At 38.8% G+C, this 20,010-nt stretch overlaps 4 protein-coding genes and 1 pseudogene across 4 annotated transcripts in view; 2 read left to right on the forward strand and 3 right to left on the reverse strand.

Annotated features, from left to right (window-relative positions):
* The window catches only part of LOC101311792, a 7,601-nt gene extending 6,622 nt beyond the window's left edge, over nt 1-979 (reverse strand). Inside the window, exon 1 of the mRNA XM_004306353.1 lies at nt 447-979. Within this exon, the coding sequence (XP_004306401.1) occupies nt 447-979 (533 nt within the window). The remainder of the gene's footprint in view (nt 1-446) is intronic.
* A 1,779-nt stretch (nt 980-2,758) lies between these two features.
* On the forward strand, nt 2,759-3,822 carry LOC101312084 (annotated as a pseudogene).
* A 675-nt stretch (nt 3,823-4,497) lies between these two features.
* On the reverse strand, nt 4,498-8,267 carry LOC101312377. The gene is made up of 9 exons (XM_004306354.1): nt 8,199-8,267; nt 6,976-7,692; nt 6,195-6,890; nt 6,034-6,092; nt 5,861-5,938; nt 5,448-5,550; nt 5,293-5,337; nt 5,086-5,190; nt 4,498-4,948 (listed from the first exon to the last, which is right to left on the reverse strand). Exons 1-9 carry the CDS (start codon nt 8,265-8,267, stop codon nt 4,739-4,741), a joined length of 2,082 nt encoding a protein of 693 aa, XP_004306402.1. The 3' UTR covers nt 4,498-4,738.
* Nucleotides 8,268-9,107: 840 nt separating this feature from the next.
* Nucleotides 9,108-14,056, reverse strand: LOC101294199. Its single transcript, XM_004304649.1, has 8 exons — nt 13,600-14,056; nt 12,871-13,041; nt 12,323-12,566; nt 11,966-12,166; nt 11,150-11,619; nt 10,534-10,698; nt 10,129-10,372; nt 9,108-9,988 (listed from the first exon to the last, which is right to left on the reverse strand). The coding sequence occupies exons 1-8, from the start codon at nt 13,896-13,898 to the stop codon at nt 9,323-9,325; spliced, it is 2,460 nt and encodes an 819-aa protein (XP_004304697.1). The 5' UTR covers nt 13,899-14,056; the 3' UTR covers nt 9,108-9,322.
* A 3,095-nt stretch (nt 14,057-17,151) lies between these two features.
* Nucleotides 17,152-19,774, forward strand: LOC101294491. The gene is made up of 9 exons (XM_004304650.1): nt 17,152-17,312; nt 17,525-17,550; nt 17,661-17,745; nt 17,832-18,041; nt 18,503-18,625; nt 18,700-18,757; nt 18,889-18,965; nt 19,276-19,364; nt 19,447-19,774. The coding sequence occupies exons 1-9, from the start codon at nt 17,217-17,219 to the stop codon at nt 19,520-19,522; spliced, it is 840 nt and encodes a 279-aa protein (XP_004304698.1). The 5' UTR covers nt 17,152-17,216; the 3' UTR covers nt 19,523-19,774.
* The last annotated feature ends 236 nt before the right edge of the window (nt 19,775-20,010 follow it).

Raw genomic sequence — 20,010 nt, forward strand, 5'->3', positions numbered from 1 at the left:
TAGCACAGGCTTCCAGGACGGCTTCTCTCCTTCCAGGACTGACCGGCGACAAGTTTTCCGGCCAACCTTATCAATCATGGTGTTTTCCGTCCAGAGCTTCAATCCGGCCGGAAAACTTGTCGCCGGCCAGTCCTGGAAGGAGAAAAACCGTCCTGGAAGCCTGTGCTGTCGTCTGGGAATGAGAGAAACCGTCGCCGGCGTGAGACGGCGGAGAACGGACGAAGTCCGCACTTTAAGCCGAGTGCGGACGGTCCGCTTCTCATCCTCTCTGTATATATATATATATATCAATCTTAAGTCGGGATGAAAACATGAGATATCGTTCTGATATTTTCTAAACTTGATATACCAAAGTTTATAAGGAACAAAAGTTCCTATACCATTCTGACGAATTTCTCATATCACAAAGATTATAACAATAGTTAACATAATATCATCATCCTTACCGATAGTTTTTTAGTTCCAAGCCTGAGAGGTTGGCCACTGTGGTTAGAGCAGCTTTCCAGTGCTCCACCTTCTCTTCTTTCCTTTGTTCGTGTCTGATGAAGGCTTCTTTAAAACTCCCCATTTGATGTCGGACGTCACAAGCTTCCACATTATAGAAAATTGGAATAACTGTTGTGTTCCTGGTTTCAAAGCCTTGAATAATGCTTGCAAGCTCATTCAAACACCATGGGGAAGTAGCATAATTTGGTGAGAGAAGAACAATTGCAGACCTCGATTCTTTGATTGCCTTCAGCAGATTTGAGGAAATTTCGGCCCCTACTTTAAGCCCTTCCTCATCCATGAACGTTTTAATTCCACTTGATTCCAATTCCTTGTATAAAAGGTTTGCAATACCCTTGCGAGTATCACGACCCCTGAAACTTAAAAACACATCATACTCCAGCCGAGGAGGAGAAGGTGGATCATCATCTTCCTTCCGCATTGGATTTGGGCGCCGCTTCATTGGAGTCCATATCCACTTATTAATCGCCATGTAACTGACCCACGCAGCAATTACCGTAATAATCATTTTCCCGTCCATCTTTTTTTATTTATTGGTTTATGCAAACACAGAAAAGCAAACAAAAAATTAAAACCAAACCAAAAACAGGTGCAACATTAGAGGACAAAACATCATGAAATTATGAAATACTAAAAGATTTCAAGAAAACTACATTATGTTATGTTACTAACCTCGGAAGAACTGAGCTTTGCCGGCTTCCGCCGGCTGGTATGGAGTCTGAGAAGATCGGTGCGGGGACTTGGACTGGTGGGTTGATCTTGATAAGCCTTTTGACCAAAAGAAGGCTAGAATGCAACCTCTTCAGATTATCCTCTCTCAGTGGAAAACAGAAAGATTTTTTTTGGTCAACCGGAAAATAGAAAGATTGCTAGAATAGAGAAGAGAGAGATTCAGAGACCGTCTAAATTTTCCAAAACTTTCTTGGGAGTAGGGACCGGTCTTTATCCACCATCCCTGAAACTTTTCCTACTAAATTCACCGGAAACAACGAGAGCCAACCTCTACCGCCTCCGGATTGAGATTCCGATTGGGTTCCCTCTCTTTCAGGAGCACCCCTTCAGCTTCCGTGACGACATGGCCACCGGAGTCCGCTACCGGAACCTCTTCGACATGATGGTCGACGCCGTCATCTCCGCCATGGCCGTCGCCGGACACGAGAACATTCCTCTGATTGTGACTGAAACGGGTTGGCCCAGCTCAAGCACCGACCCGAGAGAAGTACAAGAACGTTGACTCGCTCTGAGTGGAGGTATGGGCTTTTTGAAGATCGTGATTGGTGAAGTCTTGGTCTTTGTAGTAATGCCAAGAGTAAAATATTTAAAATATTCTTGATATTTTTTTAAAATTTCTGTTTTTTATAATTATCGATAATAATTTTTATATTTTTTTATATTTTATATTTAGTTTATTTTTGATCGAATATACAACTTTTAAATAAAATTTGTTAAAATTTCTATCGATATTCGATATTATCTCGATATATCCATCGAGATTTCTTTTTTTCAAACCATCGAAATTTTCATTATCGTCAATATTTTACTCCTTAGGTAATATTGTTATTTCTCTGCTCTGATTTTAGGATTCTGTTTGAAGTAACTTGCAAATTTACAACAGCCCCCTCAATAGAAATGGGTAATGGGTGTGGGTATGAGTTTTACCCACTTAAAATGGGTGGATAATTACCCAAACCCAATATTTTATAAATGGGTATTACCAGTGAATTTTTCTTGGGTGGGTATAAACCCACGGTTATTACCTAATAGGTTTTAATGCCAACCTTAGGCAGGTCATTGGAACCAGAAGTTTGTGAAAATTACTATTGTTGCTTATGGGTCCTATGGCATCTTGACTTAAATACATTGACGGATTGATCTTAGTTTAGGAGGGGAGCACGTCACACCCAGTTTTCATGTGCCCATTATGTGCCTTAATAAAAACCTGACATGTGGAATCCTTTTTTTTAAATTTTTTTTATATAGTCGGTTACGACTTTCATATATTTTTATAAAACAAATGTCAGAAGCAGTTATTATATACTTTTTTTCCCCAAATGCATGCAAAATGTTATGACTTTTTCAACAAGGTATAATGTTGGAGATTGTGGAGTCTCACATACATCAGGACATATAAGGACCAATTGCTTGCTGACATTTAAATTTCAGGTCTCTTGACTGTTGCTCATTGGTTTAGGATTCGACGAGCTGAAAATGAAGAGGGACTATAGTTCATAATCATACCGACATTTTCTCAATGTGTCATGTTTATATGATGATACCTGTGGCAGCAAACGATGTGGTATTCTCTTCTCATGCTGTTTTATTGACTGCACTGACCCTGATTCAAATTGCAATCTATGAAGTAATTCTCTACTTTAGTCTTGAAGTGATGCATCTGATGATTTTCCAACTTTATGACCTTTTCCACCAAAGTATGTTTCATATTTGTTATATATATGCAGCGTGGAAATCAGAAGGTGTCGAAGATTTCCATTGGAATCGTTGTTGCTGTGTGGCTAAGTGCTGCAGTTTGCTTTTTCATAGCTTTGGCTCATTTCCGTTTTCAAGCACTAAGATACATTATATACATTTTTTTAGCAATATACTCTATCCTTACCTTTGTGCTTCATGTTCGCTAGCTAATCATCGATGGATGATGGTTTTCCTTCATTGCATGTGAATGTTGCAGCTTAATTCAAGTCTGTATGACAGCCATCAAATACATTCCTCAGGTTAATATTGACTTGAAACTCTCTCTGCTGTAACTGCTCATATTATGGGGACTAATGCATTAGAATTGATAATGACCGTTTTGATATCAATGGTCATGTATAGGCAATCATGAACTTCATGCAGAAGAGCACAGATGGGTTCAGTCTATAGATCAGCGTATATAGACAATGGCTGATCTATAGACTGGAGGCCTCACAAATTATGCACAAATGGCTGCAGTCTACAGATCAGCGTATATTCATCCACCAATCATCATCTATTCCTTGATCAAATGATAGCAACTTCATCATAAATTTGTTCACAATCTAGTTTTGTGTGTCTTCTTCAGATTCTTGGGTGAACTTCTATGGAAATATAGGGAAGACACTTCTCTCTTTGGTATGAATATTTTGTTTGTCATCACTCTCTCAAACTTTGTTCTACCTTTTCTTCTCCGAAATTCTATTAGTTGGTGTCAAATTGATTGTACATTGTTTTCAGATCTCGATATTCTTCGACCTTCTGTTCATGTGTCAACATTTCCTACTGTATCCTGCCAAGAAACTGGAAAGCCCAGCAAATAGCCCCCAATGGCAGTACGAGTGAGGAAAGAACAGGGGCTATGGACAAATCTCCTGAACATCATCACCCAGTACAGCCGGAGGTTGTCTGAAGCTTTGCTTGCATGGTTCAACAACAAACTGTTCGAAAACTAATCAGTTTGTACAACTACTTTTATGAACTATGTATTTGCTTTACAGAAATTTGCTTATCTGATCAAGCTGCTGATTTCTTGATATTGTGCTGCATGTAGATTTGAGTTTGTGACTGAATTCATGTAGCAGTCTTTCTTCCTTCCTGGTTCTCCAGGGCTCATCTGGAGACCCTCCTACTATTATAGAAGATATGAAATTTAAGTCTGTATGGCAATCGCCAAATACATTCCCCAGGTCATTATTGACCTGAAACTCTTATCTGATCATGTCTTGCGAGACTGCCATTCATTCACCAGAAATGATTGTATAAACACATCAAAGTGTACAAGCAGTCTTGAACTTGATGTGGAAGGGACCAACTAGTATCCTCACTGATGCTTAAATATACAACACAATTATCATTATGATTTTATCATTCTAAAGAAAATATGAATACATAATCTAAATTTTGGAATCTCACTTTCGCAATCCTTTAAGTCGAGTTTAGACACATAATGCTCATAGACAAAGTGTGGCGTGTAATACCTCTTAGTTTTCTTGCCAGATGAGGAGATGCCAAAGCCTATATCCAGATGGCAATATGGCAATTCCACATGACCGCTGGCTTCCATAACCAATAAAAGTCCTAGACTAACAAAAATTATTGATACAGGTAACTAAAGAGATTTTGCAATCTTTGTCTACTACACACTTCATACATGTATGAATTTGCTCAATACACATTTAAGCATATTTCCGTAGTCTGGCAAATCAATTTTGGTATGAGGTGTGATCAACCCTATCTCTAAAAGTAAAGGGGATTAAGCTCAGGAGGACTGAATATTTGGAGATGTGTTCTCATGGACGGTCTTTAAGGATCGTGTAATGAGTGAGCAAGTTGGGGTTTCCTTATTCCTTGCTTGGATCTGCACATGCTTGGAGCCACTACTCTTGAATGAAGGATCATGAGGAGGTACAGAGATTGCGCCTCGTGGACTATGCTTTTTCGCTACCGTCTGTGAATTAGTATTCAGAACCTGTAGAAAGATAGCATTTGATAAGATGAACATTAACCAGCAACCTTCAGGTATTGTTGTCTACGACATTGTTATTACTCGGTAAACATGGAATTGGTATACAAGTCACAGTCCACAATGTAGCATGAATAACTTACCTCATCCTTGTGTGGTGCTTTTCTTTCTTTATAAAAATCAGGCAGTGGCCTGGCTTTGAAGCAAAGGCTTTGACGGAACTTTCTAATTTCTATTTCTGCTTTCTCCTGCATAAAGGATGGAAATTAGTGTATAGAGCCCAGTTGTACTGAACAAAGAATTAGATGACAAAGAATTTAATGCTTATTTGATCAGTTCAATCATTTTACCTGCACTTGTTGTGCCTCATCAGCATTGAACTTTTCTTCGAGCTTCTGAAAGCAATGAAGTATTTGACATCCATAAGTACTTTAAAAATATACATAAAAGATTTGATTATAGTCCGCAAACACATATCTGGAAAAGAACAAAAGCAAAGGCTTGCCTTCTTTCTACTTGCAGCTCGTTCTTCAGTTCTTAAGCTGAAGGAGGCAGATGAAAATGGAGATCGTGCTTTGTTTCTGCAGGCACTCAAAATTTTTGAGCAACTGTCCAAATTGGCAGACAAAAATTATGAGAACTTAAAAGTCTCTTAATTCCACTGTTGAATTAATAAATCCATTAAGTGAATATACTTCCACTGTTGGATCTATTGCTATTAATAGTCTCAAAACAACTTCCAAGCAGTGTTAGGCAATTTAACCTACGTGTACACAAATACATGATACCTGGTAAAATGTGCATCGGTTTCTTTGTGATTTCATTATCAGTAATTGTTTTAAACATGTAGTGGATATAAATGGGAACACTTCATGATAATACATACTGGAAACTTAGGACAAAAGGAATGGCACTTACTCTGTACGGATTGTGTGCCATTTGGGCCCCAAGGTTTTCGCTCCAGTGACTGATGAGGGATCGCCTGGCGTTTTTGCCCTGTGATTCACAAAACAACTGAATCAGTCATAATTAATTTAGCTTTTCAACATTTAAGAGATTGCCTGTTTGTTCAATAGATATTCGACAACTACCTTCTCTTTCCTGAACAAGGAGTTACTGAAGGATGATTGTGCACCTCATTTTTAGATACCTGCAGCTCCAAAGATAAGATTTCTTAGCACGCTTCACACTAGATAACATCTCAAACTTTCAGAGACCATCTTGTAAATACACAAAGAAGTAAGGGAATCACCATGGTTGGAGTCTTTAGAAGAGTTGAGCAATCCTTAGGCGTCTTGAAAGAACTAGTACCAACTCTTGAGTTCTCAATCTTTCTCATGACTGTTGAAGTAAATCTAGAGAGCTCTCTGATGGGTGTAAAACTGACAGACTTTTGAAGCGATTTTGGTGTAGAAGATTTCTTGTCCTCCGAAGCTGATGACAGCATTTTATGTAATGGAGTGGCATTACCTTCCCTTCTCGGAAAACAAGAAGCTGTGGGTTTGGCTGGAGATGCTGGGCCATTACGTGCTTTGTGTGATGGAATGGCATTACCTTCCCTTCTCGGAAAACAAGAAGCTGTGGATTTGGCTGGCGATGTTGGGCCCTTACGTTCTTTGTGTAATGGAATGGCACCTTCCCTTCCTGGAAAACAAGAAGGTGTGGGTTTGGATGGAGATGCTGGGGCTTTGGGTGCTTTCAGTAATGGAGTGGCATTACTTTCCCTCCTCGGAAAACAAGGAGTTGTGAGTTTGGATGGGAATGTTGGGGCCTTACAAGCTTTGTGTAATGGAGTGGCATTGCCTTCCCTTCTTGGAAAACAAGGAGCTGTGGTTTTGGATGGAGAAATTGGTGCCTTAGGTGCTTTGTGATACATTAATGATGACTTGGATGAAAAGAGAGTTTTGTTTTGTTCCAATGAAGCTTCTTGATCAGAGCTGCGACTCTCCTGAAACAACAAAAAAGTTCAGTTTCAGCAAACTTCCATTATAAAATGTTGCAAACCATGGTTGTCCACCAATGTTGTTTGTTACCTGTAAAAGAGGTTTTTCCATCTGAAGTGTGCCACTGTGCTCGAGCTCCATGACAGTTTCCACATTGTGGGTATAAGTTTCTTGCATCGGGGTTGAGAATTCAGCTACATCAGAGTTCTCCCCTGGAACTGGGAATTCAGAGATAGGATGCACTTTTTCACAGTTCTCCATATCAATGCTCGAGTTATACCCACTGGTATCCACAAATACAGCTCCTTCTTCTCTTTGTGGGTCAATGCTTGAGTTATACCCACTGGTATCCACCAATACAGCTTCTTCTCTATGTTTGTCTTCAGCCTCCTCTTCAGCGACAAGATCAGCTAGTTTCACCATCTCAATGCTTTCGAATTTGTCCAATCCAACTTTCGAACGGAGTCCATTTCGCTGTTTCACCTTCTCCCTTAGCTCCTGCTCACAGATCATGTACTTTGGTGGATCTGGGGCAATGACTTGGGGTTTTGGTGGAGTAGCATTGTTGGATTTCGCAGCCGCAGCATTTGCTTGTTCAAGCAAAGCCGCGGCTCGTTGAGCAGCAACCTTCTTGTAATGTGCCTCAAAAAAAGCCTTCTTCTGTGCAACTGAGCCGGGCTGAGCATACCTCTCAGCCTCTTCTACATATCGATTATGAGAGAATGATGACCATTTCTCCCAAGCTAATGAATCTGTCATAAACCTCCCAAACGAAACCGAATGCCCAAGAGCATGAATTGGATTCCCCTGTAAACAATTCAAGTTACCTCAAGTCATAAGCAAATCAAAAGCCCCCAAAAACCAAACTTACACAGTAAATGAAAAACTTCAAAGCACCGAACTTTAGGCCTTAATTCAACATACAATGTATTCCTTTCCAAGCAATTCAAGTTTCCCTATTGACCCAAAATAGAAATCTCCAAATTCAAACTGCCCGTTAAGTGAAAAAGTGAAAAGAAAATAATCTTTAGGCCACAATTCAACATAAAATTAAGCAATTCAAGAGAAATCCCCAAAATCAAACTACCCATTAACTAAAAACCTAAAAAGCATTAATTTTTAGGCCACAATTCAACAGGCATTCAAGTTTCCTAGTTTCCCAAAACAGAAATCCCCAAATTCAAACTACCCAGTAACCAAAAACCTAAAAAGCACTAAACTTTATGCCCCAAATGAACAGAAAGAACCCAGAAACAATCATGAAGAACTAGTCCAGAATCATAATTGAAATTAGGGTTTCTGAGATCACAAACCTCGAATGCCTCATTGGGAATTCCAGAAGCGTAAGAAAAGGGTTGCATGAGACAGGTCGAGTCTCCCATAATTGAATTGCCTAATTGAAACTTGAGAGAGAGACAAAGATCCAAACTTGGAAACCCTAAATTGCTAAATAAGTTAAAGAAATCTAAGATTGCAAATGGGGCAATGTGGTCGTTTACATTTCGAATTTGAAATTCAAACGAGGAGAAAAAGGGGTTTTAGGGCAAAAGTTTAGGCCTGGCCCCCCTCAGGCCTTGGGGATATAGAGAGAGAAAGTTTAGAGAGAGATAGAGAGGAGAGTTGGGTTCGGAGTCTGCAAAAGCCAAAGTGGGACAGGTGGGATTTGGTTATAGGACCTACGTGTCCCTAAAGCATGAGGAATCCTTCAACGGCTAAAATTAGCACATTTTGAAATTTGAAGTTGAACAAGTTTAGGCTCTCTCTCTATGCTCGCTCTAGTCCTCCTGCCTAGTACTTTTTTATAGCACAAGTTTGCTCCTAAAGTTGTTGGGAAGTGAAGCAAAGATTAAATCTTGGGGGTTTGATTTGGTGGTGGGACAAGTGAGATTTTGTTGTTACTTAATAGAACTTAATAGATTGTTTTACAACATATACCATGACAATTTAAAAGGAGTATAGTATAAACTGGAGTACAATGTGGGTAGAGATGTGAAGGGTTGAACAACTAGTAGTTACAACATTACTATTTACCAACCTTAATACCTACTTGAGATACTAGGAATGTGACTTGATTTGGATTGTTTGGTGAAGTTATAATAGACACTGTTTTTTTCATTATCATTTATTATGATTTCACTCGATTGAATTTGTACCATTTCAGATGAAAATGTCTTTGGTAGAAAAACGGTTCACAGTCACTGCTTACACTAGACATCAAGAAGACAAGAAGAAATGATACAAATTGATATCAAAATGACTGGCTCCACAGCCTCCTCTTCCTCTTCATATATCTAACCTTTTGTAACATTGTTAAAGTAACTACTTTCATTGTCCTTTGAGAGTGAAACTTGGTCTAGCTTTGTAACTTTCAGTATCATAGTTTGGTCACCTCTTAGCTTATGAAGAAGTATTGAACAGTTACCTCACAAAAATAATGTCATAATGGTACTTGTAAATGCCTATCACGTCCATTAACATCCATGAATCCTGAACCCGAATTTCTTCTCTTAACTCTATAACTTTTACCTCTTTTGCCTTTCCCTTTCCGACCAGAAAACAACACTGATGCAACTGTCAAGAAGACCAAGCCACAGAATGCCCAGAAAGCAATAACCCAGAACCTGACAGAACTAAACATCCCATCTGTCTCGGTAGGTTCTGAATGTTCCCCAGACTGATTCTTTTGATCATGGTTGCTCTCTACAACAGAACTTACATTCATCTTCCCAAATTTCCTCGATACTACAAGTTCTTCTTGTGCATCTGAGTTTGAATTGGACAGGGAATTAGGGTCAGGACACTTCCGCCTCTCATGATGCAGCCTTAATGCTTCATTTAGTGTCTTGATGCATTCTATGCTAAGAAGATCCCTCTGCAGTATGTTATTGTCCGTCTGGTCAAGTGTTGAAGGGTCTGGTGGGTCTGGAAACTGAGCCCAGCACCTATTAACCACATCAGTATTCCTCCACTTTGCCTTGTCAAAACTCCAATTTCCAACTTTGAATTCCAAACCGTAGTGGAAAACTCTGTAGTTTACACCAGGTGAAGGAGCATATCCTGGGTATATCAGTATCTCACTGCTTATGCGATGCCTTAATTTCATCTGCATATAAAAAGAAGAGGGAAAGAATCACTATCACTAGCAAAAAAGCACTGCCCACAAAGCATATAATGGAAATTGGAAACCCAAGGCACACAAAGTTGCAAGATGCATACAGACTATATAGAGTATAAAAAATTTACCTCTGCTGCACCAAATGAGTAACCATACATCTCACTTATCCAACCAGATGAAAATATATCTCCAGTAATATTTGTGGCATAATGAGCTCTGTCTGCCCGAACTTCCTCGGTTTTATGCAACCATAGTAAAGCAAATTGACGAAGATCATCTATATGCATGATGATGACACCCCCGACCTTGTCACAGGCTTCCGGATGGCGAGTATGAAGCTTTGCGAGTACATTGTCACAGCCAATAAGATAGCTGCATATGCAGAGATTATGAACATAAGTCCTCGTATTGATTATGATCAAGAAAGTTTCACTCCAAAACACACAAAAAGACTTGCACACAAAATAGAGCAAGAACTGCAGCCAAAAGCAGAATTACATTCATGTCTTAGAAATAGCAAACATCAGTCTTACTCATAGGGAGTTGAAACTGGCTGGCCACGTGCTGCTTTGAATTCCCATGGTGTAATTGGGCCTCTCAAAATCATATCAGCATCAAGAATCACTATGTACTCTGCATCAGTATCCACATGATTCAGCCAATGAAGGACTGCAGCTGGTTTGTTAATTGCTGGATACCTGATAGAAAGCAAAAGATTCGCTTTACCACTGGGTTGAAATAAATCTATCTATTTATGCAACTCCACAGATATATTTCATAGATTAACGAAGAATCCACCCCAAGCCCCCTCCCATCACTGAAATAAAAAATACACACACACACACACACACACATGAATTTTCCTGGAAGAGATACTTCAAGAAAGTCCACCTGAATATGTGACAGACATCAAAGAGTTAACAAAAGATACTTCAAAAATGCCTTGGAAAGATTTGGACGGTAAAGCAACTGACAAATGATAAATAAAACTACAGTAGCCAGGCAAGTAAGGTATACGATCAGTTTTCAAGCATATCAGTTAATGCTAAGATGAAAATTGGAAAACTTTGCCAAAACCAATAAGAATAGCACAGTGCTGAACCCCACATCTTTGGAGAAGGAAAGAGGATATTAGATAAATAGAATTACCAATCGCCCGTTAATGGATGTCGGCTCATGGAAGGAACATAATGTGTTGGGGCCAGATCATGGCCAGCATATTGCTTTAGGTCTTCATCAGTACAACTGAGTAATCGCGTGATATTTCCAGGCTGTCCACTGAGGTGAAAACTGTGGACAAGTCCAACAGTCTGCCAATCAAAGTAAGGGGTGCATTCTGTGGAAAATAAAGTATGGATTTTTGGATATGGCTCCGCAGGTTCGTCTACAACCTGCTGTACCTTCCCCTCAATTCCTAAAGTGGCAGCAGTCAGCTGTTTTGGTTGAGTCAGCTCAGCAAAAGTTTTGCTTTTCAGAAAGCTAATGTATCTTGACCACTTTGGCTTAGGGCAACCATTTGCTGCATGTTGAAGTAAAAGTCCCTCATTCAAAGTGTTGACACACTCTAGATTCAAAAGGAGACCCCGCCTTTTATATGCATCTGGTTCCATCAGTTTAACCTGGAAATAAAGACAAAATGTTAATCTTACCCAGTTGAATGGAATCCTCTATGTACATGATTTTTGAGATTTCTTAGATCAAAAACCTCAGGTTGTTTGGTTGAGCCTCAATTCACATGTATATTATAAAATGACTCGTAGTGCATAAATATACCAAAATGAACTCTCCATACAACTAATTGGGGGCTATCTAACGGGTGCGTATGATGACATCTTAGCAAAGAGATTGATTGATGCGAACATACCTCATGAAAGAAACGTGCAGGCTTCTTGTAATCAAAGAAAGTTTCCAATACTAAAGGGAATGATTAATTGTCTATTGGATTCAGAAGTTCAGAACACATACCTCTTTTGGATAAGGAGGTTCAGGAAAGAGACGGCCGCAATCATAAACAATTCCATCTTCATGGTGATCTAATTTACTAAAGGACCAATTTCCCACGCTAAATGGCAAGCCATAGTGAAGAAGAATAGGCACAACACCCTCTTGTGGAATATATCCTGGATAGATCATCAAGTTATCATTTATTTTGTGCCGGAGACCAACCTAAAAAAGCAGGTAACCATACCAATTAAAAACAAGCACCAAGAAAAAAAGTTCCATGATTATCAGTGTGAGGTGGCCTTGTAAATTTGTGATAAATCCTATAGTTATTAGGAAACCAAAGAAAATGCTTAAAAGAGATTAATCTAAGAAAATTACCTCTGCTGCACCAAAAGAGTATCCATACATTTCACTGATCCATCCGCTTGAATAAATGTCACCAGTTATATTAGTTCCCCAGTGAGCTCTATCTTCTCGCACCTCTTCTGTTTTTGAAAGCCACATAGGTGCCAATGCTCGAAGATCATCTATATGCATTGCTAAGAGCCCACCAACTTTATCACAAAATTCTGGGTGCTTTGTATGCAATTGAGCCAGAATATTATTGCATCCAATTAAATACCTGAAGGAAAAATGAATATACAATGATAGCCACAATTCAATTTACTGCTTATAAAAGACTTGGGACAAAAGTTCAGAAAACATAATTCAATTGGCAGAAAAGAAATCTCTCCACTAATGTATTTGACAAGGTTTTGTAGAGTTCATGCAAGTGATTGACCAACAAAAAGTTCAGTATGCTCGAGGCATTGGCTACATAGAAAATTTCCAGGACATTCATAATCATATTTGTCTTTAATGTTGAAATCTGGTTGCTCATCTTTGGTGTGATATGATTTAGAAGAAAGGACAAAATAAGTAAATACCCGTAGTATGCTGCCACAGCGTAGCCTTTCTCGGCACCAAGTTCCCAAGGAACAATCGGCCCCCGTATGATCATGTCTGCATCCAGTATCACAACCCAATCAACATTCTTAGCTTCTTCACTATACTTAAGCCAGTGCACAACTCCAGCAGGTTTGTTAATGGCAGGGTACCTGCAAAGTGAACCAAACACATTGAGTTACTTCTTTACCTTTTCCACATTAGGGGAAAACGTTAACTATCTACAATGTTATTAACCCATAACTGAACAAAAGCATTCTTGGAACCAACATAATATCACTTCTCACACCGCAATATTTGTCCTGTACGTGATCACTCATAGTAACAAAACACCTCCCTAAACCCCTTTACCCACTTAAAGGCTTTAATTCGCTTTTCTTATGCCAGCTACACTAATCTCCAATGTAACAAAAAAAAAACCATCATGTTAATCAAAGCAAACATGAAGCTTTAAACATTGGCAACCTCAACTTCAAAAAGCAAGGAACAGCTTAAAGTAGTTGACTTTACACACTCAATTCTCTATCTGATTCTTCATAGTAATACAACACCTTAAACAACACAACTTCTTAATCTCCAAGGTCACGCGTAAAATAATCCAACTTTACAAAACCACACACAAAAGCACAGTTCTTTGCAACGATCACAATTGAACTCACATAAAACAATACCCAAAAACACAAGAATGAACCCAGATATGAAACACTGACCAGTCACCAGTCTTGGGGTGCCTACTCATAGAAGGCACCTCAAAAGTAGGAGCCAAATGCATGCCTTTGTACTTCTTCCTCTCTTCCTTGGTACAGCTCAGCAGCCGGGTAATCGGGCCGGGTTGCTTTGCCTTCTTGAAGCTGTGCATGAGTCCCACAGTCTGCCAGTCGAAGTAGTCCTGGCACTCCACCGAGAACAGAGTATGGACCCTCCGACCCGGCGCCATTTCCGACCCGCCATTAACACACAAACCCAGAAGCAGAACCACCCACAATGCAAAGTCAACTCCACCCATCATTGTAGAGATGAATTCAGACCCAGATTGGAGAAGGGTGTTGCCTCAGAGATCTCAATCTCATGGCTTTCAAGTCAAAATCGGAGCTTTTGTTGTTGGTTTAATACAATTGTCAACGTTTTGGGGAGAACATGGAAGTGTAGTGCTTGGTGGCATTACCCAAAAGGATCCGGATTCTCCTAGTAAGCTTTAAAATTGCCTAACCTGCCTAAACTTTTAACCAGATGAAGACATGTGTCCAAGCTTAGATCCAATGGCCAATTATACCCCATTTTATTTTCCTTCTCTCTTCCTTCGCTCGGAAACTCTTCTCTCGTATCAGTTAACCAAAACAACTAAAAAGACACTGCTTGCAGATGCTCCCCAAGTCAATAGTGGTTCATATAGATGTCACCAAATCATGGAGATAAGCTTATGAATCATGATGGATATCTGCGAAGAGTTTCATGATAAGGAGAACGAATTGGAGATCGAGATCTTGATCAAGATCTTAAAAGGACATCTTAAAGATTCAAAGTCCAGCTAGTTACAAGTTCTATTAACAGAGCAGATGAATAGGAAAAGATATATATATGGTTTCCAGACTTGTACATGATAGAAGTATAAAGGAGGACACTTACTGATCAAATTGAAAGTTCAAGTGTTGGTCTCTAATCTCAGCCGCAGGATTTTAAGACATAAAGTGAAAACAAGTGAAGAAACAATTTACATCGTTGGATTGTTTTGTATACAGGTGTCACTATCTAGTCAAAAGCTTAGGTAAGTTAGGCAATTTTTTAGGTTAGGAGAGGATCCTCTCCCTACCCAAAAGGGACTTTGGTTCTTTCACAAACACACATGACATGATTTGCTACTAGAAGAAGATCCACTATTGCAGCTCAAACTTGCTTTTTGTTTCTATCATTTCTCTATGTTTTTGGTAATTCGGTAAGGGTGGGGCTATTAACATACCAATTTTTAGAGTTTTTGAAATTAACGCACCCTCTGTACGATACGATGAGAACCAATCATCAATTAAATTCAAATAACAAATTTATAAATAACATAAAAATATATAGATAAGAAAATAAATAATGTGTTAATAACAATACCCTTCGGTAAATACTTAATGATCTTGTTCACCAACTCTCCTAAGTTATGTTGCAATTCATATAGTAATGTTTATATTAGATTGAGTATTTAAATTAATTAACGTAGGATATCATTTGATAGCCGGAAGATATGATGTAAATGAACGTGTTCGACATACAAAATCTTGTGAAGATAAGGTTGCTAGCATTATATGTTACTAATGTTCCCTCGTAAAACTTTGGAGTATTGAAACTTTAGAAACTAATTATACTACAAACTTTAGACCGCCCTTGATGTTTGAGATAGGGGTGGCAATTTGGACCCTGACGATACCAACCAACCATGTACCAACCGTACCAAACAAATTGGTATGCCAAGTAGTTGGTAACCGAGTTTTCGGTACAGTACTACCGTACCAAGTTTTAGAAGTCGGTTGGTACATGGTACAGATTTTCCCAAAATACAGTATACCATGTACCAACCGAGTTATATTAAAAAAAATAAAAAATAATTAAACCTATTAATCTAAGCCGTTGATCTCTGTGGACTGTGGATCTATTCTCAGTAACTCACCTGAGTCACCTCTCACGCTCGCCTCTCTCGCCTCATCTCTCTGCTTCGCAACACCCCGCGGCTCCGCCACCTCGACTTCGCAACACCTCCTCGGCTCCGCCACCTCGAATCACCTTCTAGCCACCTCGCCTCTCTTGTCGTCAACTTAGCAGCACCTCAACCACATCGACTCGGCAGCGCTAAGGGCAGCGCCTTGACTCTCCGACGAAGGGCAGCGCTGGGCAGCGCCTCGACTCTCCGACGAAGGGCAGCGTTGGGCAGTGCCTAGACTCTCCGACGAAGGCCAGCGCCTCAACTCGCCGTCGACTTCGCAGCACCAAGCCTCGAATCTCCGTATGTATCTATCAATCTATTATCTATGTGTATCTATCAATGATCAATTTATGTGTTATGATTGTTATCTATCAATCTATGTGTTGATTGTGTTCTATGCTCTGTGAACATTTTGATGGTGATTTGGCTTTGAGATATGATTTGTTGTGTTTCACTTATGTGCTTGTTTCGATTATTCTGCATTGGCTTTAGAGTTATGATTTCATCAGTTGGATGAATAGAAGGTAGATTATGAAATGCCGATAGCTTGGAAGAAAGAATAGACCTTTTGATAGTTAGAGAGTAGGAGTGAATTGGGTAGCAATGTTGATTTCTGTTCAAGTTAGAGAGAATGAGAGAGAAGAAGAAGAGGGTAGGGTTTGAATGAGGAGATAGATAGAGACATAGACTAATGTTCTTCTCTGATTGTTCAAGCATTACTGAATATACTTTCTGTATATACTTCTGCAATACTAAATATACTTTCTGTATATACTTTCTCCAATACTGCAAATATGCAATACTGAATATACTTTCTGTATATACTTCTGCAATACTGAATATACTTTATGTATATACTTTCTGCAATACTGCAAATCTGCAATACTGAATATACTTACTTTCTGCAATACTGCAAATCTGCAATGATCTATCTAATTGCTATGAGTAAGAGAAGAGAAGTTTATATGTATGATGTCTTTTTGGTTAGTATGATCTATCTTACTTTCTGAAAACTTCTCTTCTCTTACTCATAGCAATTAGACTTTGGACGTTGTTGGCTTGTTGCATTTGAACTTTTGAACTTTTGATCTTGCTTGTTTATGCATTTGAAATTATATGATGTGTGAAACTTTGAATGTGTTTGAATTTTGAATAGTTTGATAATTGATAGAAGTTTGGTATAGGCCCAAAAACAGGATTTAAATGAGCTGGGCCTTTCAGTTTATTGGGCCTCGATTTAAACTTGGTAGAGGCCCAATACCAACCGTACCAACTAAGTTGGTATACCAATTTTGACGGTTGGTTTTGGTACAAGATTTTGCCTACCAATTTTAAGTTGGTTGGTACATGATATTGTAAAATATAGTTAGTATACCTACCAATGCCAGCCCTAGTTTGAGACGGTCGTCGTACACATAAGCGAAGTAGCATAGTCATATACATGGTTATAACGAAAGTAAAACAAATATACCAAATTTACTAGAAGAGGCCCAAATCTCTAGCCCCTGTGGCACGTGGTGATTGGTTGCTGGGGCGTGGGGCGGCAGCTATGGTCTTGGATGTAAACTCGGTTTTGTGTTGAGCAGAGACAGAAAAGAGGACTTGAGTTGGTGATGCGAAGTTCAGAGGATCCAAATTAAGAACATGAAGAAGAAATGGTCTAAACCCAAATGGGTTTCTCTTCTGTTCATATCTTTGTCACTATCTCTGCAACTTAGTCAGTCCATGCCAACAGATCAGGTATCTTCATCAGCTTCTTTTGTTGTGTATTGTTAAGTTAAAACTGAATTCAATAAGCAAAGGATGTAATTGTGTTAGTGCTTTATTATCCTACTCAAGATCCTATCTTTTCTGATTATTACAATTATTACAATCAAGAATAAGTTCCAGTGCGCAAGCCTGGTTGCTTCTGTGATTCAATGTGACCCTTTTTCTCTGTTTTCTCTTATCAGGATAATGAGGAATTTGCAACCTCAAGGTACTGAACGTACAATGTTGAACATTTATTTGCATTCAAATAGTTTTTTTCTTTTCTTTTGAGTTGGGTTTTATCTAATTCTATAACGAATACTCCAATTGGATTTACAGGACGTTTAGGGGAGAGGCATCGGATATGCCCGAGGTACATTGTTCGAGAGAAAGGAGTAAGGCAGCATGGAAAGTGATTGAAGAGGTACTCGAAGGAAATCATGTATATACCCTTTTCTGATTACCGCCATTGGACTAGCGTTTTCACTGTGATGTGTTTTGGTATTGCAGTATTTAATGCCGTATGTAGAGAAAGAGCGGTATCAAATTCCGAGATCGTGTAGGCTGCACCCTGATAATGATCTTTACAGAGATCAGGAACAGCACAAAGTCCGTATAGATGTATATGAATGGCAGTGTGGATACTGTAAGAAAAGATTTTATGAGGAGAAGTTTCTTGACAAGCATTTTGACAACAGGCATCACAATTTGCTCAATGTGGTAGGTTTTTATTTGGTTTTATGCTCTCATTTTTTATTTGTCCTGGCAGTGATAGTTATGACTAGGTCTTGTATCAATAACTAATTCTGATTTCATGGTATTAGCTAAACTATCTTGCACTGAATAGTGGAACTTAACATGTTAAGAGGATGACTTTATTATGAATTATGAATTTAGGTTAGGTTCATCAATCCCCAGAGTGTGACCTTGTGTTCCACCTTAATAATTTGTGATGAAAATGCCATTTCATAGATTTCCTTTCATCCCCATAATTAAATAACTTGTGAAAGTCTAAAAATGTACTCCTCTGATTTCAGCCAAGGCTACCCGGTATGCTCAAGCTCCTTTCCCATCCTATTGTGTTAAACTAGTAGTTTATAATTGAATTCTACACATTGCAACCCTTCTGTAGCCTAAATGGTCCATTGCTAATGAACACGTGTTGTGTATTGCTCAATCAGAGTCATAGTAGGTGCTTAGCAGATGTCTGTGGTGCGTTGCATTGTGATGTTGCGATGGGTGCTGCTCCACACAAAACCAAGTGCAATCCTGCTGCTGCTGCACGGAATAAACATATGTGTGAGGTTGCATCTTAATGAGGTCTTTTGCATTTAGATTTCAGCATTCATTGTATTCATATGTTTTCCATCATACACAGGGTCTAGCGGATAGTTGTTTTCCAATCAATCAGGGTCCTTCAGCAAACCGTCTACATGGTAACTTCATATCTTTCTCTATGATAATTACAAAGCTGTAACAAGTTATTTATCTTTCTCTATGATAATTACAAAGCTGTAACAAGTTATTTATCTTTTCTTATGAACTTTCTTGATGTTTAATATGCCAGAATTCTTCTTACGCCAATTCTGTGATGCCCTCACTTGCAGTGGACGGCGGAAACCATTCTCTCAAGGACGCAGGAAGGTGAGTTTCACTATGACCAGTTATTTAATGTTCCGTAGATTTGCATGCTTACATGATAGCTGTTAGTGGATAGATGTTGTTCTGATGGAATTCATGTTAGACACATCAGAGTGCTTTGTTTAAAGCACATTTTTTGTAATTTTTTAGAAAAATCAGGCAAATTAGTGGTTTGACATGTTTATTGATGGACTCATGGAGTAGGCATTTTAGGCAAACCATGGCGCATTACAAAATGAATCAATAGGCTTGTCGGACTACTGATTTACTGTTGGCCCTTATTCTTTGTGTCCTTTGTTTGTCAAATGTGCAGAAGAGGATGAGTATATCCTACATTGTTATTTCTGTTCTGACTCTGATGCTCCTGCTCCTTTACTATACTTATCTTTACATCTACAGAAGGTATGTAAATTGAACTTCCGTGTCTGTTCCAATTGTGTATCCTCGTTTCTATAAGTTTCAAGAATGGTTATTTTTGTGACAGTGGAATTAAAAGGGGAACTCAAGAACTGAAACGAGTCTCACTTACGCAAAGTGGAAGGAAGAAGAAGCCCTCATAGTTGTTACAGTTTTTCATTAAAAAGAGTCTGCAGTATTGCAGTAACAAGTAAATGCCATGTTGTTCCATAATTTTTTGTATTTTAGTGTTAATTCATTGTAGATTTAGAGGAAGCACAAATTTGTTGATGAGAATGACTGAAGGAAGTTAGTTGATTAGAGAACCTCTTTGTAAAACTGAACTCTTCATCATCTGACTATCATCATGGCTTGAGTTTTTGGCATAAATTATGTATGGTTTCTTATTGTAATTGCACCGTAGTCGAAATCATACTAGGAATATACATCGTGGCTCAACTTGTTTACATGTAAATGGCGACTGTCACAAGAATTCCAATTTCCAAATCATAACTGTATCACGTCTAGTGTGTTAGTCTGTGTTACACTTGTGTTGGTAAGTGATGACAAAGCATTACTTTCCACTCTCAAAAAAAAGATTCAAGATTAAACACTAGTTGGTACAAAAGAAAAAATCTAATCGCAATGAGTA

This window comes from Fragaria vesca, linkage group LG6 (assembly GCF_000184155.1).
Source record: "Fragaria vesca subsp. vesca linkage group LG6, FraVesHawaii_1.0, whole genome shotgun sequence".
Lineage (NCBI taxonomy): Eukaryota > Viridiplantae > Streptophyta > Magnoliopsida > Rosales > Rosaceae > Fragaria > Fragaria vesca.

What these genes read in the sequence shown, in the direction of transcription:
- LOC101312377 (XM_004306354.1), bottom strand. Translation starts at nt 8,267, where the DNA reads ATGGGAGACTCGACCTGTCTCATGCAACCCTTTTCTTACGCTTCTGGA. An exon ending in ATGAGGCACAACAAGTGCAG is followed by an intron (nt 5,191 to 5,292) that starts GTAAAATGATTG and finishes TCCTTTATGCAG; the next exon opens with GAGAAAGCAGAAATAGAAAT. An exon ending in AAGCACCACACAAGGATGAG is followed by an intron (nt 4,949 to 5,085) that starts GTAAGTTATTCA and finishes ATCTTTCTACAG; the next exon opens with GTTCTGAATACTAATTCACA.
- LOC101294199 (XM_004304649.1), bottom strand. Translation starts at nt 13,898, where the DNA reads ATGATGGGTGGAGTTGACTTTGCATTGTGGGTGGTTCTGCTTCTGGGT. An exon ending in GCTGTGGCAGCATACTACGG is followed by an intron (nt 12,567 to 12,870) that starts GTATTTACTTAT and finishes TTTTTCCTTCAG; the next exon opens with GTATTTAATTGGATGCAATA. An exon ending in AACCTCCTTATCCAAAAGAG is followed by an intron (nt 11,620 to 11,965) that starts GTATGTGTTCTG and finishes CTTTATTTCCAG; the next exon opens with GTTAAACTGATGGAACCAGA.
- LOC101294491 (XM_004304650.1), top strand. Translation starts at nt 17,217, where the DNA reads ATGAAGAAGAAATGGTCTAAACCCAAATGGGTTTCTCTTCTGTTCATA. An exon ending in GGAATAAACATATGTGTGAG is followed by an intron (nt 18,626 to 18,699) that starts GTTGCATCTTAA and finishes CATCATACACAG; the next exon opens with GGTCTAGCGGATAGTTGTTT. An exon ending in TCTCTCAAGGACGCAGGAAG is followed by an intron (nt 18,966 to 19,275) that starts GTGAGTTTCACT and finishes TCAAATGTGCAG; the next exon opens with AAGAGGATGAGTATATCCTA.